This window comes from Acomys minous (genome assembly GCF_964271855.1).
Source record: "Acomys minous genome assembly, chromosome: 8".
Lineage (NCBI taxonomy): Eukaryota > Metazoa > Chordata > Mammalia > Rodentia > Muridae > Acomys > Acomys minous.
In genome coordinates, this window is record NC_140489.1 from 42,885,280 (window position 1) to 42,906,804 (window position 21,525).

Here is a 21,525-nt window from a genome sequence, read left to right on the forward strand (position 1 = left end):
CAACGTCACTATATCTGGAGTTAACTAGAACCTAAAAGGCTGGGCATGCCTGTAAGGGACTTTTTTCTTAATTAAATCACTTGAAGTGAGAAGAAGTACTTTTAATCTGGATCGATCCTTGAGATGGGAAGATCCACCTTTGCTCCAGGCTACACGTTCTGCGAGCAGCCTACATAAAGGACATGGAAAAAGGAAGCTCTCTCTCTTCACCTGCTTGCTCTCACTCTCGTTTGCCCGTCCATTCCTTCACTCGCATTAAGGCCTACTTCTTCAGGACCCCGGTGTATACTAAACACTGGTATATACTAAACTACTGGGCCCTTGGACCTTCCATTCAAAGGTAGCCATTGTTGGATTAGGGGGACCACAACCTGTAAGTCATTCTAATAAATCCCCTTTCTAGATAGAGAGAGTCACTCTGTAAGTTCTGTTACCTTAAAGAACCCTGAGCACCATGAGCATATTCTCCACGTCATGAGACCTTCTGGTTTGAGTCCTTTGAGTCTGGCTAGTGTGGTTAATATTTATTATGACTCGTATTTCCACCATTGTCTTCCTTGGCCTACTGAGTCCCCCTCCCCGAGAACTTTTACATTAGATGTGAAGGGATGAAGTATACCTTGACTGCCTATTTCCTCTCAGGCTCTTATTTTAAAAAAAGAATTCTATCTACTTTTTTGTTCAGTTGGTTGGTTGGTTATCCTAGAACTTATTCTATAGACCAGGCTAGCTTCAAACCTGCCTCTACTTCCTGAGCACTGGGATTAAAGGTATGCGTGTCATTGCTACCAGACTCATCTACTCTTTTTCTAAGCTGCCTATTTTGCTTAGGGACACATTTTCATGATACGACAACAACCTTCTGGTTGGGTTGAACCGGCAAGTTCAAAGTTGTTTGATTTTATGATACATTACAGGGCAAAAGACTCTTGTTTCTAAATCCCACTCTTTGTCTCTTTTTTGGCAGGCTGTAAACCCTTATCCATATCCCAGTGAAGAAAAGTTCCCAGTGTTTAGGCTCAGCCTCCTCTCCTCTATATTTGCCCAAGCACCACAGTTACACAAGCACAACCACCTGCATGGCGGGGCTGATGTTCCCTTTTGACAGAAGAGTTGGAGAGACCTGACCTGAGAGACTCAAATGCAGTGTTCTGTGATCCTGGCTCCTCTTCTTATCTCAGGAATGCCACTCCCCTAGTAGGCAGGCCCTGGGGTGTCCACTCTCAAAGGCTAGGAATCCATGGCTGCCCTCTCTGTGCTGTGGGCAGCAGTGCACCCAGCATCCTTCCTTCCCAGTACTCACTCACGGCTCACTCATCATCTGACTCCCATTTTCTTTCCTTCTCTTCCTAACTCTTCTCCGATACCTCATAACCTCAAAAATACACCCTAAGTTTGCCTGATCACTGTCAGTGTCACTTTCATGCCATATTGCACAGCTGACAATTTCTGTCTCGTCCCCCCACCCCTAGCCCTTGAAAGCACTAGGAGGTCCCTTTGGGCTCCGCAGAGGAACGTTCTACTTTTTCATCCTTTTCTCAACTACCAGTATTTTACCTAGACAGAAAAAGAAAACTTTCATTCCACTGCTTGATTTGAGTTTTAAAATAGCACCTTATAACAGCATTGCTTTCTAGTACTTTGGTTTCAGAGATGAAGTATGTATCATAGTGAAGTATATAGTTAAGGTTAAATTGTGACATTGTGTCTATAATAAATTGATATACACTATGGAACTAAATCCAAGTTAAGATTTGCACACTTTTAATCCCAGCATTGGGGAAGCAGAGGCAGGTGGATCTTTGTGAGCTCAAGGCCAGCCTGGTCTACAAAGTGAGTCCAGGACAGCCAGGGCTACACAAAGAAACCTTGTCTCAAAAACCAAAAACAAACAAACAAAGATTTACCCTTTTGTCCTATGCAGATTCAAATAGTTATTACAATAACTTATTTGGTCACATTTAAAAAAAACAGAATTATATGAAGATAAAATGGTACAACCTTCAATATCACATCTCTATGTATATTATTCCTAATATATATATACATACATACATTATTTTCAGATGAGGAAACAGATTCAGCATAGCTTAGTAACTCACAACTAGTAAGTAAGAGAACCTGAGTTCACAGTGTGGCTTATTAACTTTTAGATGATTCTTTCTCAGTCACCATGCTGTACTCCTCTCCTGAATTGGCTGTACCATCCAGCACATGAAGTGTGTGTGGGTTCTTAACTTGGACCTGAGTGGGGCATATCTGTGATCCACAGCTTCCTCACTTTCAGCATCTCCATCACGTGCCCCAAATATTGTTCAGACATTGCCAAATTTCAACAACATAGGAAAGGACACTTAAATCAGGATCTTAAGGTACAAAGCTGCCATGGAAAGAGAAACTGGATCTATAAAAGAGCCTCTAGCTGTGCAATTGATAATCAGTGCCTATTGTACATTCTAAATAGCTCTTACCTGCCTGGATGGTGCCATTGACTGCGGATTATGCACCTCCTGGTCTAATTCATTACCCAGAGTTCTGGGGCTTCCTCTGCTGGCTTTAATACACTTCTGCTAATGCATGTGTGTTGAGGGAAGTATGCTTATTTGTAATGTTCAGTGCACATTAATGTGGAGGGTGGACAACCTTGGGTGTCGTCCTCAGGCATACCATCTAACCTCTCTTTAGACAGAGTCTCTCATCAGCATGGAACTCACCAATTAAGCTAGACTGGCTGTCCAACAAGTCCAAGGGATCCTACTTTATCCCCATCCTAAGTGCCGAGGTTACAAGCACATTACCATTTCACATGCATGATGGGGAGGGGGGGAAGGTTGAAGTCAGGTGTTCATACTTGTAAAGCTGATGATTTATTGAGCTCATTCCTTAGTTCTCTTTAAAAGCTGGCTAGCAAGAAAGCCACATAAAATAGATGCCCGATAGTCTGCAGCACAGTGTAAATGTGTGTGTGTGTGTGTGTGTGTGTGTGTGTGTGTGTGTGTGTGTGTGTGTGTGAGTCAGCTGTAAGAGTTGATTCTCATCTAGTCCCTCATCTGGCTCTTCCACGTGAAGCCTGGCTCATTGACTCTTGTCATTGATATCATTTTAATGAGAATCTAGTTTCCCCAGTAAGCAGATTCTTCCTTTTCTACTTCTCTACCTTCCGATTTGCCTTCTTGTAGCTAGCATTCCGGACACAGAATGTGTTTCTCTGATTAGCTGTTTTCACATGAGGTTCAAAATACACACGTGCATCTTCTACAGCTTCCTTTCGCAGGTAACTAAGATCATTAAGATATGGTGTAATTTTGTAACAATATTACGTCATTATCCAACTTCTTAGGTTGAAGGGCCTATTGAGGCAACTTGTGTCTGACTCCTTCTGAACCCCGAGCTTCAGTCATGTGGGGGAAGGGTTGTCCTGAGAATTTCTTTCTAACAATGACCTCAGAAGTAGTCATTTTTTTTCCTGTTAAGACAGTCTTGCATTGCCCCAAATCTATTCACTATCACAGCAACTACCTTTTCTGTGTGCTCAGTGTATATTAGGCACTATGGCAAGCCCTTCATATGGATGGATCCATTCAAATCTCTCAGCGCTCCTATCAGAAAGGTATTGGTTAATATTTTTTCCGGGTAGGTCAAGTAGGGTTCATAGAGGAGAGTGGTTGAGCAAGAACAGAGTAAGTTGAGTGGGTAATAATAGAGGATAATAGAGCTGGAACTATAACCCAGCCCCACTTCCCTCCAAAGTCAGAGTTCTGCCTCTTTGCAGCCGAGGGGCCTGTAAAATGTTGGCAGAATTCAATCCCCCTGCACGTGCATTTCTGAAGAGACTTCAGGATTTCTCCTTAAATAATTTAGGCACGCTGATCACTCTAAATCATGTCAATTTATATCTAGAAACCATAGAAGCCTTTCCTCTAACTAAATAGAAGCCATGAAGAAAGCCAGCGATATTGCTTCATGAAAACATGCCCAAGCCATGGGTATGCCATACCATAAACGTGCCATACCAAATCTATTTTTTAACCACAAAAATTTTTTCTGAAGAATTAAGATGAAATAGATACAGCCTTCCACTTGCCTCTGGAGATACCAGAGCTAGGGCAGGGGATGCACACTTACCAGGAGCTCGGTTAGCAGCGAGGTTGCGGAAATGGCTGCCTTTGATCATTTCCACAGATAATCGCCCTGTTGTGGCATTGTAGGACAGTCCCACCAATAGCTCTGGCACCCCTCCATGAGACAGCGACTGCGTGGATGAAGCACTGTCACTGTGAGACACCACAGATGGGCTGAGCGGAGACTCTCCACTCTGGAGGGGAAGAACACAAAGAAGTCATTGGCCCATGCCGCGGCCCTCTCTTTGAGAGAAAGCTGATATTATGTTTGGTGAAATTGTGACCCAGTCTCAATGACTGCCAACGATTGCTAACGGGCACTCAGTGTGAATTACAATGTGCCAGGCAGCGCAGCCATGTATGAGATGGCCCGTGGTACTAGCCCACATATTTATCCCAAGGGTAGTCTCCATTCAATATTGTCTCTCTAAAGACAAAACGCACAAGGATGTTATTGCTAGTGTAAATCAAACCTTCTAAGATACATGGAGTGTGAATAATACATTTAATATAGGCAAGATTCCCTCCTGGGTAATTTGTTTCTGAATGTTTCTACAGAACCTCCCCACCCAGGCCTGGGTTTTGTCTCTGTTCTCTGCACTCTTGATGAATAAGGCAATATAGAAGACGTTTCGCCTCAAAGATAAAAGAAATAACCACTGGGCACTGGCCAGTATATAAAACACCTGGTGTTCGGTTCTGCTGCTTAAGATACGTATTCCATAGAGGAAATTTTGCCTCCTATGGAGAAAAGATTACACAGGAGGTGAGCACTTTCACTGATGCTTAACAGAGGATCACACATACACACACACACATACACACACACACACACACACACACACACACACACACACACACACACACACACTGAGCGTGGGTCTTGGTCACCCAGGAGGCAGCAGATGAAACAAGGAGAGAGCCTGGGCCTTTTTTCATGTTTATTCATGTGCACACTTCTGAGAGCCACTGCTATGCACCAGGCACGTTAAGAAGAGGACAATCCAGATGAAGACATGGATCCTCACTGAGGAGCATGAGTGGGCACTATCGGCCGGGCTAGAACAGGCTGGCAGGCCCTCCAGCATATAGCTTCCTCTACTTGACACAAGTGGGTGGGACTTGCCTTAAGTCTGTCTCTACTGTAACTGAAATTATTTTCTAAAACCTCTTGCCAACATCCCAATAAGCAGAAACAATGAAGGGAACCCAATGCTGTGCATGGCCAGAAGAACACATCCTTCTAACCAAACCATGTATGTGTTTCTATGAGCGCCCCCAAGCATGTGGTCTCAATAAAGCCTTACAGGCTCTCATGCCCAGAAGTGAGAAACACGCCAATGAAACATTTGCATCCTTGGGAGGAAGGCCACCCATCATTGTGTTTCTATAGAAACTTCTACTGTGGTCCTTCTCACTGTAGTGTTACCTACCCTATCAATTTCTTAATCCATATCCATTACTCAGTCCCTAATACATAGGTGCATATCTGGCATATAATCACACTCATCAGTAGCCGATAAATGAGTTATTTCCCTCCATCAAAATACTTCCACTCTGGCTCCTTCTCCCCAATCAGCCTGTGCCCCCACGACAGAGTCCAGGGCCTGGCGCTGGCAAGCATGGGTGTGGCCATGGTCTCACCTGTACTTCACAGTGCAGGGTCTCTTTTTGACTCCTCTCTGAATTCTGTTCTCTCTGATTTCATGGTTTGTATGAAAAGGGAGAATTTAAGTAGATGTGAGACATGATCTGGCTTCTGCTTTCCTGAGCTCAGTCTAACCCTGTGTCAGAAAACTGCAGAGGCTTAGAGGCTAACAGCAGGGGACTCTTCTACCAACTCACCAGAGAGCTGGATTCGGCTTCTATCTAAAGAGAAGGCACAGCTTTCAGCTGGAAAAGAGAGGTCATGGGTGAGGTCTACGATTTTGGAGCTAGCGACTAGAAAGATGAGCTTGCCAGCAGGCAGGGCTGGGAAGACAGCAGGTGGCATAGATTTAGAGAAGCAGAAATCAGGATTTCCAGTATGAAGATGTTTGGTCAGAATTAGAACTTCAGACGGATAGACCTTTCTGGAACGCGTCTTTGTCCTCCACCATGCCTGGGTGTGCCCCTCCCTTTGTCTTGACTATCCACCCACACATGTCACCTCACTGGTCTTGTTCCCTCAATTGCTTGATCTATGTGTTGGGTTGTTTTTTTTCCTCACCATCTCAGAAACTGTCTCCTCAGAAACTTTCTAAACAAATTGCAGCCTCTGGAACTTTACCAAGCCCTGCCTGTCAACGCCCTCCTCCTCGAGACTGTGGAGTCATGGCTGCCTGCTCACTTCAGTAGCTATTTGGCCTCTGCAGCACACGGCTGGAAACATCTCTGAATGAATGATTGCTTGGTTGACTAATCCATAGCTGCCTGATCTTCCCACGCAGTTTTTGCAAAAGGAGATTTTCACAGTATATGACAGATAATCTACAGACTCTCAGGCCACCAAGCTATGGAAGCCATGGGGCAGGAAGAGGAAGAAGATACATGGCAGGAGACCAGTCATAAAAAAAAATGGAAGGCCTCAGAAGTGGCAGGCACTTGGCGTAGCTGCTGTAGGAGGCTTCTGAATACTTGTCAAGAGCCTTGCCTTGGACGTCTAGTGATGCCCACCTGTAATTCCCGCCCTTGGGAAGCTGAGGCGAGGGGATCATGAGTCTGGGGGCATCTTGGGCTATGCAGTAAGAGTCTTGTTTCGGAAACAATAACAACAAAAGTACCATGTCTACGAACCCTCATGATGCATACTGAGGATGGGAATGGAAGGAGTAGAAATGCTTATCCACTAAAGTCAAAAGCCCAGCCTTCTCCCCAGGTCCCTACCATGCTTCCACTGTCAATTTCCTAAAATGGGTAGAAAACACATCCATCAAGTTATCAGGATGACAGGCTTGAAAGGCTCACTGTCCATGAAATGCAAACCACGGCTTATAAGGATGAGGAGAGCCGAATGGAAAGTTAAATCAACATCTATGAACTCACAAGCTGAACACTGTAAATCAAGGGCTGACAAGCCCAGATCTTTGAACACACCGCAACATTAGCAGAGCCGTTTAATATACTCACGCTCATATTACTTCTTGGCTCCAGAACCAGAGTCACTTTCATTTCCCCTTCTGGGTGCAAGTGGCTGAGACAGAACAGCTTCTCGCCCATCATTTTCTCACGGGTCATCTTCCGGGCAGCATACAGGCGGAAGCGTACAGCACAGGCAGCCACATCTCTGGCCTCGAGCTTGGCGAAGGTGACCTTGTCCTTGAAGACAGGGTTGGGCCCTCTCCGTATGTTCGTCTTACCCCTCTGTTTCTTACTGGGCAGCAGCACTACGTGGACTTGCCAGGAGTTGACACCACTCCGGTCCTTATCTGGAAGACCCTGTGCTCTCACAACGGTCACGGTGAGCTTCTGGCTTACGGCTCTATATTCAAAGATGACATCCAGGTCACCGCATTTTGAGATAGGCTCTGAGAGCCTGTGTGGCACCTGCAGATTGGTCCCATCCTGCTCCTGTTACAAGCAGAGGGAAAAGAAATGAGGACTAGAAACGATGATGACTTGCTACACGCTGACAGATTGCTGCCCCTTAGTGATTTCCTGGCTCCCAAGCTTCTTGACTGCCAGCACATGGTCTTCTTCTAGAATTCACTAGACTGCGAATTCTTGGAGGGCACAGTGCGTGGCATCGAGTAAGCCTTTGAGAATGGTTTTTTAAATGAATAAATGAAGGGCTTGCATCTTTTAAAATGCAGTAATTTGCACTGCCTTGCAAAAAGCACGATTGCCCACTATGGTTGAAACCATCTGAGGCATGAAATCTCTAATTAAGCCAACTATCGACTATGCAAATGCCAACAGGCAACTTTTGAGTGCCCGGGAGTAATTGCTGAGCCTGGACCTGTTGTCCACAAATCAGAACTTTCCTATAGGCAAAAATCCCAATGGTGGTTGAGGGGTGCAGGTGGGGGGCAGTGGTGGGGGTGGGAGATGTCTCAGGCAGCTGATTGGTCAGTGCTTCCAAATTTCCTGGGAGAAAAGACTAATGGCTAAGCATCTCCAACTCTAATGGCCACCTGAGTCACTCAGGGATTCTTGTGAAGTCAACGGCTGAGGGCAGAGACTGTATTTCTAAGATGCTTGCCAAGGATGTTAGCTACAGAAGGCCAAGTCTACAGAGATCATTCAAAGCCTAAAGAGATCGTTTGCAGCAGCCAATTAGCACAAAGCACTACCGGAGCCAGAAAAGCTGGGTTAAAAATCATAACTCTACCACTGGTTAGTGTTTTGAGCCCTGGCCAAACTGAAAAGCGCACATTCACATATGCCTACTTAAGAGAGGAGAGTGGCAAAGCTACAGAAATGTAGTGAGGTGGCGTAAAAATCAACTTTTCCATTCTCTGTAGCTAGATTCCCAATTTTAGTGCTTTATACTGTTTCGTTTCCTTTGTGTCTTTGTCTCAACACATTTATATATGACATGCATGTACATGTACATATGTGTGTATATGTTTGCTGTGAAATAAATGTGAAACTCTGGCTTTGAAAATGGGGAGAGTAGGGTTGTGAGGTGTTAGTCAAAATGAAAGTCTTTCTTCAGACCAGACTCCATATTTATTCCCACCGCGGGTATGGAGTTGGCTCTTTTCAAGCCCATCTCTTTATAGAATGTCATGCTTGGAAATCTATTTACTTGTAGCTACCCAGAATCTGATGTCCTTACTGGAAAAACTGAACTGAACAGCATTTACTATAAACACCACCACGCCAACAAATTATTAATAAAGTCAATATAATTTTAATTTTTCCCCCCTGAAGGCCTGAGCCTTACCTGTAACTGTGGGGTCCCACAGTGAACCCCATCTTCATGGATATCAGTTCTTTATCTACAGAATTGAGCTCTAGATGCTGCTAAATCAGCGAGTACCTCAAAGTTACAATGAAACCCTTCAATGTGTGCATTCGTCAACGAAACCCTCCCGCCGAGTCACGGGGGAAGTGCATGGTGCTGTGGAATCAAATGTTCTTCAGCAGCCAGGTCTGTTGCTTAGAAGCTCTATAACGCTGGGCATATTATTTAACGCTTCCCGTTATCTTTCCCTCGACAGTAAAGTAAGACTGATACCCAGTGCATAGGGATGTTGTGCAGAGTAGAAGCCTTGACATATAGGAGACATCTAATAAACGCCCTACCCTTTTAAGATTCAAATTAGCCTGCCAAGAAAACTCGGCTTTCTTGTAAAATAAGGGGAGCTCTTTCCATCCTTTTCCCTGCGCATGCAATCATGCATGAGCATTTCTATTCAGAGGTACTTAGCTTCAAGTGATAAAAAGTGGTTGCCATAGAGACTCCTGAATACAACTGACTAGTGTATATATAATATTAGAAGCAGGTCTCCAAGGAATTTGGCTAACTAAAAAGCCAAGGCAGACTCTTTTCTTAAGCTCCTGCCTTCCCTTAAAACGCCCATCTATTTTAGCTTGGCTAGATGTTAGTAATAATAGCTAGCATCTTTTAAGTCACTCTTAATGTCAGGTACCACATCAAGTCTGCACCCACCTCGGAATCATCCCCTTGTTTCGTTTTTCTGTACAGGCACAACCTGCCTGGGCTCTGAGAAGCTGCAGCCTAGCACAACCCAGTAATCTCTTACTTTCTGCTCATAAAATATAACACCCGGCTCTCAATTTTGGTCCATTGGTACCTAAGCTTAGAAAGTAGTCTGCTTCCCACCATGTTTGGAAAATAAGCTTTCTCCCTTTTGGCAAGATGGCCTGAGAGCAGGTTATAATTTCTTAGAGTATATCTCACAGGACAAAGCAATTGGTCATACCGGGTGGTGGCCAACTCAATGGCACAAAATACTTCGCATCTAGGACCTCTCTTCTCCCCTCCCTGGTTCCCTCATCCTTCATTGACAATGTGCTCACTAGCAAAGTAGGAAACAAAAGCCTTTGCCTTTAGCTCTGTCTTACCAGGGAACCCAACTAAGGAATACTGTGCTGTTTAATATTTATATCTGCCTAATGAGCTAGTATTTTAACATCTTTATTTCATGGGGAAGGAAACTAAGGCTAAATGGGCTACATGACTAATACCCTTCCAATAGCAGGGTCATATGCCAGGCCAGCGTCATTTAAGATACTTGCTCACAGCAGCCTAAGAGCATACCTTTTACCCTGCATTAAACAGCCAGAGTCCCAAACTTTGTCTTAAGCCACATGACCTACTTCTTTCTGCAAAACCTTTCACCATCGATGCTTTCATGTTTACCAGGCATGTGAGAAGAAGATGGGAGGTGGTGGAGAGGGAAGTTGGACGGCAGTACTGTAAATTCATTCCCTTTCAGGGAGTCACTGAATTTATCATCTACTTCAACGACACGGTAAAAATTCCTGGTAATAAGGCTCTCTCCACACGTCCAGCAGCTATCTATTCAGGTAAGTGCTTGCTGCACCTGCAGGTTTCTGGGGAGTCCCCGGGGCAGAGCTACTGCAATTGCTCTGCTGCCCAGAGATGTGTTTGGCCCAGCTCTGGGCAGCAGCTGGGCTCCCCAAGGGCCAATCCCAGCTGTTGCTCATGAAAACTGGGCTTTGCAGCCTCGATCCAGGTTGATTTGAGACAGAGATTTGTGACGGTTTGTATTTTCATAGCAATTAATTATTTCAACACACATCACCTATCACCAGGCCACCAAAGGAGCTCCTTGTATGGGTACTGTTAATACTGCTAATCTGTTTGACCTTCCCGCAAAGTAAAACTCTCTTCCTTCTTATCCCCATTTGGCAGATTTTAATTAACTTCTCAAGGCCAACCAATTAATCAGTGGAAAGCAGAGATGAAAAGTGGGGCACCTGCCTCCCTGCACGTTTGAAATTTCCAGTTCTCTTCCCATTGTTTTCCCTACCAAGCCCCAGGTCGGTGGGAGAGAAGTCAATGCTCTTTGCCAGCGGAGGGTAAACTGGAAAATCCATGCTCATAGCAGGTAGTCACACTGCATGGGTGCTTTCCTTCTGAGACAAAATAAATGATTCCTTGAGCTCTCCTGTCCCGATTTTCCCCTTGAAGGTGGAAACGCTTGCATCAAGCTGTCAAAACCCACATAAGTTTAAAGATTTTCTGTCAAACTGAAAAGGCTTTCTGTTTTAGTAAGATAGTGTTGATGTCATCTTGTGGCCCAAAGTAAATGGAGCCACAATCCGTTCTGGATGCCAGCTACGCCAGGGAAGACAAGGTTCTTAACACAGCTAAGAGACAAATAAATCAATGCTTAAGAGGCAAGCTACGCCTGCAGAGCAGGCAGTTACGGGAACTGCCTGAGCTCCATCTGAAGTTCTACAGAAGGAGCACCAAATTACAGTTTTTGTCTCAGAATAGATAGGAGGCTGAATGGCGCGCACGGAGCTGTCTGGGTATTTTTGGAGTCTGAGAACACTCAGTACCCTTAGCATAAGTCAGCTATTAAAGCTCCAGGAGGCAGGCAAGTGGGAGGTTACATGGAGAAGGCAAGCCCAAACCTAATGGCACAATTATCGGGGAGACAGAACTATCAACAGGCAGGTAAATAGTTTTGTTTTGTTTTTGCAGTGAAAGATACAAAGGGAGTATTTTTAAATATTGTGTGGGATTTGATTTGACTCTGAGCAGTGACACCATGGGAAAGCAGACTTGTATTTTGTTTCTGTCTTTTTTCTTTTTTTTTTTCAACAAAACCGATGAAAGTTAGTGGCTTTGGGTACCTCTGTGGGAAGGAGTAACTGTAAGCCACAAACCAGGTATGTGAGTCTCCATTTCTGCTTCTCATCAGAAACCATCATAGAGGCACCAGGACATGCGTGCAAACACGTGTACACAGGCCTCCTCACACATGCCCTACATGTCCCCACTCACTTGAAAACAGCAAGGTTTGAGAACATGATTTTCTACATCTTTTATTTTTGCATTTCTTTAAGCCTTTAGCCAGCGTGACCTCTGGGTCCTTCTAAAGGGTTCACCCACTTATTTTGCTCTGGTTGTAGTAACCAGCTCATTCTCTATTTCTGTCTCCACACATTGTATTGAAGTCATGTAAATATGGACCTATATCTATTGGTAATCTCATCGAAATTGATTCCAAGTGAGCACCTCTTAACGTCAGCAAATCATTGTAGAGGGGTTAGAACTCACGAAGAAAAGTCGGAGACGCCTGTGAGATAAGACAACACTTGTAAAGGCCTGGATTGTAGTAGCTGGTGTCCCTCTCCATCATGGCTGCCTGCCATCCCTACATGTTATAGACAAGCTTTAACTGAAAGACAGATTCACAAGCTGCATCTTCCATCAAGTGTTGATTACAAAAAGCAACGTCAGTGAGCAGGCCGCTGTTACTCTCTGTGCTGCCTCCCACACCTTCAACTCAGTCAAAGCAAACACTACAAGACCTTCACCATAACATCATGTGTACCTTCATCTTAGAGGGCATTTTACTTTAATTTAATTCTCCAATATTTTTTTATCTTAGCAGTGGTCTAAAAGTCCTTTTCTAGGAGAATACTCCTGTGAAGGTGTGGTCCTTGATAGCTTTTCTTCACTTCCCCCCCACCCCCACCCCACATTTTTTTCTGCTGTTTCCATTTTGAACAAATGTATTTGTGATTCTTTTATTGCTACTCACAGAGGCTTTGGTCATCCAGACAAGCATTTATTTCAAATAGAAGGGTTTTTTTTTTTTGTTTGTTTGTTTTGTTTTTTTGGTTTTTTTTTTGGAGTAGGCAATACTTCCTTTCTGGATAAACCAGGCGAGGAATGAGTACATGGTACTAAAATGAAAACAACTTGCCTCTGGAGTCCACATAGAGGAGCTGTGGGTGGCATAGGAATCTTCAAAGCCCTGGCTGATAAAAGCTGCCTCCGTCTCCAGGATGCCATCCGCACAAGGACGACTGAGGCTTCGGACCACGCCAGTCTCTTGATGACAAGGGCCATGGTGCCTGGTGCTCCTACTCTCACAGGGAGACTGTGAGAGAGTAGAGATGGGGCGATCTTCATAAGACAGAAGCTCCAAATAACTGAGTTGGCTGGTTCCATGCAAATCTAAATTTGCAATAAAAACAAGTATGTCAGTCGCATTATATTTTCATACCTTTTGATCTAGAGAAATTGAACAATTGCAGACACAACAATCAAGAGCACAGAAACAAAACTTAGAACAATAACATCAGCAAAGGCCATCCCACCCGCACGATGGATAAACTTTGCCCGTGTAGTTAAAAAGACTACTAGCTCATTGTGTGAGATAAAAGTAGGTGAGGATCATGAGCTTGAGGCCAGCCTGGGCTACCAGGGGAAGAATAACTTAAAACACACACACATATACATACATACACACACACACACACACACACACACACACCTTGAAATCTTGACAAAAGCCAAAACTCCTCTATTTGAGCCACAGAAGTTCTGGTGTCTGAACACTGTTCATATCTTCTGAACACTTACTTTCTTACATAAAAAGTATGTTTTAAAAGCCATCACTGTGTCATTATGGTTGTAAAATATTGGGCAGATAACAGCCGCCTTTTTCCATAATTATTAGATTCTTACCTGCCTGGCCCACACTTGATTCTTCTAACTCATTAAACCCCAGCTTCCACAGCATCCCAGCTCACCCTCCGCTTCTGGTCTCAGTGGCTGCTTCTCTCCTCTCCTTACTGTCTCGTCCATTCAAAGGACCATCAGCTCCTGACCTACCCTGACTCCTCCAGGGCAGTGTTCTCTCTCTCTCTCTCTCTCTCTCTCTCTCTCTCTCTCTCTCTCTCTCTCTCTCTCTCTCTCTCTCTCTCTCTCCTTCTGAAGTCTTTTGAGCAGAGGGTGATGTAACCACAGAGGACAAAGGAGCACAGAGTGAGGAGACCATGTCCTCTCCACATTTCAGTCTGCTTTCTAGAACCACCTCTCTGTTTGCTCTAATGCATTTGTTTTAATGGAAATATCTATCCTTATACTCATATTACTAAGACGTAAGAAGTATTAAACCAGGGCTGGGTGCTGTCTGAGTTGGTCAACACTTGTTTCGTAAACACAGGGACCTAGGTCCAATGTCCAATACCAGTATAAAAACCTGGGTGTTTTTCTTGTCCATGCCCCGCCTCTTTGGCTGCACTCCTTTGTCTCTTCTTCCCTCTCCTCTCCCATACTTCCCCCGCCCACAACCCTACTCAGCCCAATCATTCTCCTCAATGTCATCAGACAAAGCAAAGCTTCAGCCCTGACTTCCCCACCCCAGTTACGATGTCTCATCTCTTTAGCCTCCAGTCCCTCACAATATTCCCCAGCCTAGGGTGAAAGAAAATGAGAGGCATAGACAGGAGTGAGTGGGGGGGGGGGGGAGCATCAAAGAGACATCCCTAGCTCAGCTCTTACGTGACCTAGCAGCTCCTCGGGTGAGTCTAGGATCCTTCCCCCACAGCATAGGCTCCCAGAGGTGTTAAGCACACAGAGTCTGTAGCCGCTGCTACCGCCTCACTACACGTCTGGATAACTTTCCAGAGTGGGCATGGAGCAAATACTTGAAGCAGGCCAAGTGGAATCTTGGTGACAGAAACTAACAAGAGTCTATAGGACGAATATGCTGACTCAAGCTCAGGGGATAAGGCACTTGCCATGCAAGCATGAGTCCTGGAGTTTAGATGCCCAGAGCCCATTATAAGTGTTAGACGGGCATTGACAGCCCATCTGTAATTCCAGAGTTCAGGTGGCAGAAATGGTGGATTCCCAGACCTGGCTGGCTAGACTAACTTTATGCATACACACACATGAGAGAATGAGCATGTATATACACATATATGTGTGTGTATACATATGCTCATATATGAGTATATGAGTATACATATATATATATATATATATATATACTCATGCACATGTGTATTTTTAATACTATCCATGTAGACCAGATTGGTACAACGTTGGATTCTGGATTTATAACTTTTCAAAACAACACGAGTCATTGAAAAACTCCTCTCTCTGTTGTGCTATTCTCAAATATTCAGCTCCGGCTTCTTGGAAAGACTTTCACAGGATACCACAAGAAAATGTTACATTCATACTTTCAGTTGTTTGGCAAACATACTTTTTAAAAAGCCACAGAAAACGACAGAATGCAGGGAACTTCTCATGCAAAAACCTACAATAAAGCAGCGTTTTCTTCTAAGTCTCTAATTAGCACACCCATTCCTCACACACATGAACAGTGAGATGTCCTATTAAACAGTGGGCCATCTATCAATGTGTGCCGTACCCAGCAGGACTTCAGTACAAAATCTAACTTTGCCAAGAAATTATCCCCATAAAATTGTCTCATGACTTTCACTCCTATGGTGATAATACCTAGATCAGTAATGTGGGGACTTTCAACAGCTACATTAAGCCATGAAACGTTATTCATAACTGAAAAAAATAGAACTGTATTAATGTAACAAAGCATTTTCCATGACAGACAAGAAAAGGATAAATTAGAAAATCAGGTCTGGGCTACAAGTCAAGACGCAACAAGAAGGAAAGGAAATGAATGGGTCACCAAAAGTGTTCCCTTGCCTGTAAATGACAGAGGGTCATATCACCTTACACACATATACAAAGGTAATGGCCTCCTATCAGAGAAATAGATCCTGACTTCTTAGAGATTATAAACCATAACTATGTCACAGTGAGTATATTTATATGATCAGAGAGAGTATTCAACGTATTTATTATACGAGCCACTTTAATAGAAAACTCTATTATCTAATTACCATCTTTTATACTTTATATCTAGCCATATAAAAAGATTGTCACTTACTACCCATAAAGGTCCACGTGCATAATATCTTAACTGGGTTACAGGTGCCAATTATTCAAACACCAATAGGAATTTATGTGATGCTATTGGAAGTTCTAGCTCATAACTGAGAGCTGGAAGCTACTTCCTCACAACGTGCTCCAGGGAGGTCAGATCTGTGGATTTCTGTGTCTTCCCAGCATGATCAAACCCACACACATATGTACACACTACCCACAAGCCTACACCTCCCTCTCCGCCCCCCTCCCGCACACATGAACGGTGTGTGTGTGTGTGTGTGTGTGTGTGTGTGTGTGTGTGTGTGTGTTTTCCTGGTCATTTTTCTCTGGTTGTTACATTATTCCCAACAATACTAGCTAGAGGCACTGGGGATATGAGTTGTCTTCACGATATGAAGAAGAGAATATCTAGCTTATGTAAAAACATCTTAGTGAGCACACTCAACCTTTTCATATTGTTCTCATCTACAAAGTCCACACTCAAAAATTCCACAATAGCAGTATGAATTTTTAAGTCTCATAATGTTTTAAATAAGTTTATCATTTTGCATTTGGGCCACATTTGTAGCTTTCCATAGCCCACAGGCTACTGTTCAATAGGCTGATAAGGAGCAATTATTCTTACCTAGCTTGGAGGTGACTGCTCAAGAAAACAAAACAAAACAAGCAAACTAACAAACAAACAAAAAGCAGCCCCCGACAAATCAACAATTATTCTGTAGCCCCATGTCCTGCCTGGAACTCAAGCCTTTCGTTACAGGAAAAATGAAATCACGACCTTTACAGGTAAATGGATGGAACTAGGAAAGAGAGCATTGAGTGAGGAAACCTAGACTCAGAAAGACAAATATTGCATGTTATTTTGCTGGAGACTCCTAGCTTCAAATGTTCAGATGTGCGCATATAGCCTGTAGTAACTACAGAAACCAGGCAGGAGGGAAAATTGGGACTGTTTCCAGGATACGGGATGTGGGGAGCAATAGAAAGGGAAATAGCAGGGTACACATGATCTAATCAGGAAAATGGGAAAAAAGGGGGCTTAGGGAAGGGAAGGGAGGTAAATACAGAAGAAGATTAAAGAAACATTGCTAAAGACTTTTTTTTAATTTTTTTCTCCTTTATTAATTTATTCTTGTTACATCTCAATGGTTATCCTATCCCTTGTATCCTCCCATTCTTCCCTCCCTCCCATTTTCCCCTTATTCCCCTCCCCTATGACTGTTCCTGAGGGGGATTACCTCCCCCTGTATATGTTCATAGGGTATCAAGTCTCTTCTTGGTAACCTGCTGTCCTACCTCTGAGTGCCACCAGGTCTCCCCCTCCAGGGGACATGGTCAAAGGTGAGGCACCAGAGTATGTGAGAAAGTCATATCCCACTCTCCACTCTACTGTGGAGAGTGTTCTGTCCATTGGCTAGATCTGGGAAGGGGTTTAAGGTTTACCGCCTGTATTGTCCTTGGCTGGTGCCTTAGTTTGAGCGGGACCCCTGTGCCCAAACCTGCCTATCATAATGTTCTACTTGTAGGCTTCTAGGACCCTCTGGATCCTTCTACTTTGCCTTTCTCCCATGATTCTCTACAGTTCCAGGGGATCTGACACCCTCACATAGACATACAGGCAAGCAAAACACTAATGAATATTAGAAAAATAAGTAAATCATAAAAACATAACCAGTGTATTAAAATAAAATAAGGAAACATTACAAAAGAAGTATGAAATAGGGAGGCATGCTGGGAAATACTGCCTTCTGGCCTTAGCATGGCCATTGTAACTCAGGCACCGACAGCATCTGAGGTTACCCGCACAAGACCTGAACAAGATCAAGCCAATCAACACTGTAGCTCGGCTAGGGGAGGGGTTTGGAAGGCCCCATTCATAGTTAAGGAGCTATTGTAGAGTTTGGCTGCTGATGGAGGGGAGTCAGTGTTCACTGAGGTTGTGGCCACTGGTAGATTGCCCATTCTCCAGTGAATGGCCTTACCACCATGTCTATGTGTACATCATGAACTGGACTCAGCTGGTTTGGGGAGGAGAAAAAGAGGATATGAAGCCAGGGAGAAGTTGGAACAGAGAAGTTGGAGGTGGATATGGTCAAAAGATGTTGTATACATGCATTAAATTATCAAAGAATGATATAGTTATTTAATAAAAAAAAAAGAATGCATTATCAACTGTGTGCAGAAACACTGAATCAAATGCCAAGGGGCAAAGCATGGCTTAGAATACATTGCTGATGTCTTTATAAGGAATCCATCATGACCTCACTTAAGAGAGGCATGGGAAACAATAAGCTACCTGCAGCTCACTCCAAATTTAGATTTCACTTGGAACTGGACATTTAATTTCACTGTCCAACAGTTTAATGCATTCTTTAAACAGGAAGAATTGGCTACAATTAAACTGAATCTAAGTAAAATAAATTAGCTAAATGGAAAGTAGGCAAAATATAAAGAAAAAATTTATTCTTTATCATTGAACAATTCCACCATTAAAATGATGAATAATAAAGAAATAGTAGGGGAAAATAAACAATACAAACATTAATCTTTCTACAGCTTTGATGACCTCAAGTTTAGCATGCAGCCAATTCTATAAAAAATTCTTTGGATTTTCTTCAGAATTTACAATGATTCATTCAATGTAGTAGGCTTTGTCCTCTATCCAATAGAGGGAATTTCATCCTTTCTATCACTGCCTGTCAAAAATTCAGAATTACTAGTTCTGACAAGGATAAGTTATCATGGATTCCAGGAAGGTAAAGCAGGTGGCCGTCTCCATTCTCAGAGCCTTGTCCATCTGTATAAATCAGAACCCAGACACACAGGCTTCTGGGAAATGGGGCCATTAGCTTTAGAATTAAACAAGTGACTCCCAGGGAATCAACTACTATTAACTTTCATTAGCCAGCATTTGCCTGCTTGGTGGGGAGAAAGGAATGCAGAGTGGAACACTAGGGAACAGGAGGGAATGGGGGAGCGGACAGAGGGTCTACAGCCATTAATGCCGTGGTTTGCTAAAATAGGTCACGTTGGCTTGTGTCAATAAGGCTAACTGTATGAGAAGTGAGCTTTTCCTGCCCGCCAAACAGGGTCCTGTTGGTTAGTGGAGCCTTTGTCCTTTTTCTGCTTGTCCTGTTCTCATTGTCTCTTGGTTCCTCTGTTCTCCCTTTCCTCTCTCTCGAGCTGCTGTGGCTGCCACACACCCAATGAGAGAGACGGAAGACTGGAGAGCTTAGATCACTGTGAGCGGAGGTGATGTTGGATGGAGCACACTTCCTCTAGGCTTTTACTAACTGCATTTCCTGGTCCATCATCTATCTCTCTTGGGGCTCTGAGCGTGAAGATGCTAGGAAGCACTAATCATGTTGTACTCTTCTTTCTGGACCCTTTCCCCAGTTTCATAGTTTATTTTCTTTCCCACTCTGAACTCTTAGGTAAGTATTTAAATTATTCACCAGCACTCTTGCCATTGACTGTCCTTTGCCTAGGTAAGGGGGAAACATGCTGCAGTGAGTACCTTCACAAGCAGACGCTTCAGCGCTATCTTCTTGGTGGATGGGCAGCCAATGTTTGCGTGTTGTTTTCTGTCCCAGCTCCGCCGCCTTTCCCTTCTGGGGTGCTCCTGTACGAAAACTCTGGGATCGGGACACAGAGATCTCAAACTGCTTGATCACATCTTCATCGCTCTCGGAAGAGGTGGACGGCTCCTCATCGTCCCCAAAGCTGTCAACTGGGAGCAAACAAGAGCCGTAAGTCTCCTATGTGCCTCCGTGAGCCAACACAGAGACAGACAAACCAGGAAAAGGAGAAAAGAGCATGGATGATTGGCCTCGTGGAACAAGTTCAAACTGGATAGAAAGGATTTAAAGTACTCTTGAAACAGGAATCTGGGCCAAAGGGGTGGCACATGGAATAATTACAGATAGATGGCTGGCACCCAGGAGAAAACAGTAGGACACCCGTCATTGGCATAATGACCATCTTGAGACAGAGCGCCGGCCAACAGCCCTGCTGAGTGGTGGTGGTGCATATAACCATAACTGGAAAAGCAGGGCTGTTATAGGCACATTTGCCCAATAGGAAGTTCTTAAGGAAAAGTACACTTCATCTTATTGCATTTATTAAAACAAACAGAGCCAAGCCCTACTTCAGAGGAGAGATATCTGCAGCTAGGATTTTCCAAAGGCTTCCTAGCTTTGAAGAGAACTCACTGTGTCTTAGAGTCTCTACTGTGTGAATCACAAATGTTCTAGATGTTTCTCAGATAACTCTAGGAACTGTTGGTTTTGTTTTTTGTTTTTTTAATGTGTTTTACTGGGGCTGGGGAGATAGCTCAGTGGCTAACGCACTTTGCTGTGCATGCACGAAGACCTGAGTCTGAATCCCCCTGCACGGCTGTGAAAAGCTGAGTGTGCCAGCGTGTACTTGCAGCCTCAATACTGCTGGGGTGGGCGTGGGCAGATCCCTGGAGCTTGCCGGTCACCCAGCCTAGCCAATTCAGGAGCTCTGAGTTCAGCCAAAGGCCCTGCTTTAAAGATAAGGCAGAGAGTGATAAGGATACCTGATATCAACCTGCGGCCTCCACATGAGCTGGCGTGCACATGCACAGCAGCGGCACCATAAATATATGAACAAGTGTGTGGGGTGCCTATTTGAAGTTTATGTGATACTGTGTGGGGATGAGAGAAAAATGGTTATTGTAGTGAGAAAAACTGATCTATCTTCTTAAATTCCTACCAGTTTAATATCTGACAAGAGAGACTACAATCTACTTATTTTTTTTTTTTTAATCTCCAATACAATATAGCCCATGGAGTAATTGGACTAGAAGCTCAGGCTCTGTTTTAGCTCTTTAAACCTTTAGCCTTCATATCTGCTATATTGTTTCCTTTGAGCTACATCTCCTCATCCCCTCGCATCTCCACCTTTGGAAAGCCTGATTATTTCTCTGGTTTTATAAATTGAACTTCCTTTAAAATTTTTTTCTTTACAAGTAGGATCATGCAAGGTATTTCTTCCTGCATCTCGTTTATTTTTGCTTGCTATGTCATCTTCCAGGTCCGTCCACCTTGTGCCAAGTGGGAAATCCAGTCCATTCTAAGGCTAACTAGTATACTTTTTACACACGTGCATACACACACACACACACACACACACACACACACACACACACACACATTCATGCACACATATCCCGTAGCCATCTCTCACATAGAAACATTTAGGCTGTTTCCATATCTTACACTGTAATGAACATGGGGTACAGACATCTTTATAGGGGAGGTTGGCGCTTACCTCCCATGAGTGTGTTCTCAGAAGAGGGACTCTTGGGTCACACAGCAGCCCCACTTTGCATTTCTGTAGCACCCTCCAATGGCTTTAGGAGCTAACCTTCCTACCAACAGCAAACTATGTCCCCTTTCTTACTCACTGGTCCTTCCAATCACAGTAATGTTAACGGCATAACACTTAAATTATTTGTGCATGTTCCCACCAACACACTCGTAGTCTCTCAATCTCGCTAACATACCAAGATTGCTTGTGATT

General features: G+C 43.8%; 1 protein-coding gene across 7 annotated transcripts in view; it reads right to left on the minus strand.

The window, feature by feature from the left end:
- SYT16 (synaptotagmin 16) overlaps positions 1–21,525 on the minus strand; it is a 244,442-nt gene that overhangs the window by 22,286 nt on the left and 200,631 nt on the right. For all 7 annotated transcript variants that reach the window (XM_084791506.1, XM_084791507.1, XM_084791502.1 and 4 more), the window contains 4 exons: positions 19,496–19,708; positions 12,977–13,230; positions 7,230–7,670; positions 4,126–4,315 (listed from right to left, as the gene is read on the minus strand). In XM_084791506.1, the coding sequence (XP_084647632.1) occupies positions 4,126–4,315; positions 7,230–7,670; positions 12,977–13,230; positions 19,496–19,708 (1,098 nt within the window). The remainder of the gene's footprint in view (positions 1–4,125; positions 4,316–7,229; positions 7,671–12,976; positions 13,231–19,495; positions 19,709–21,525) is intronic.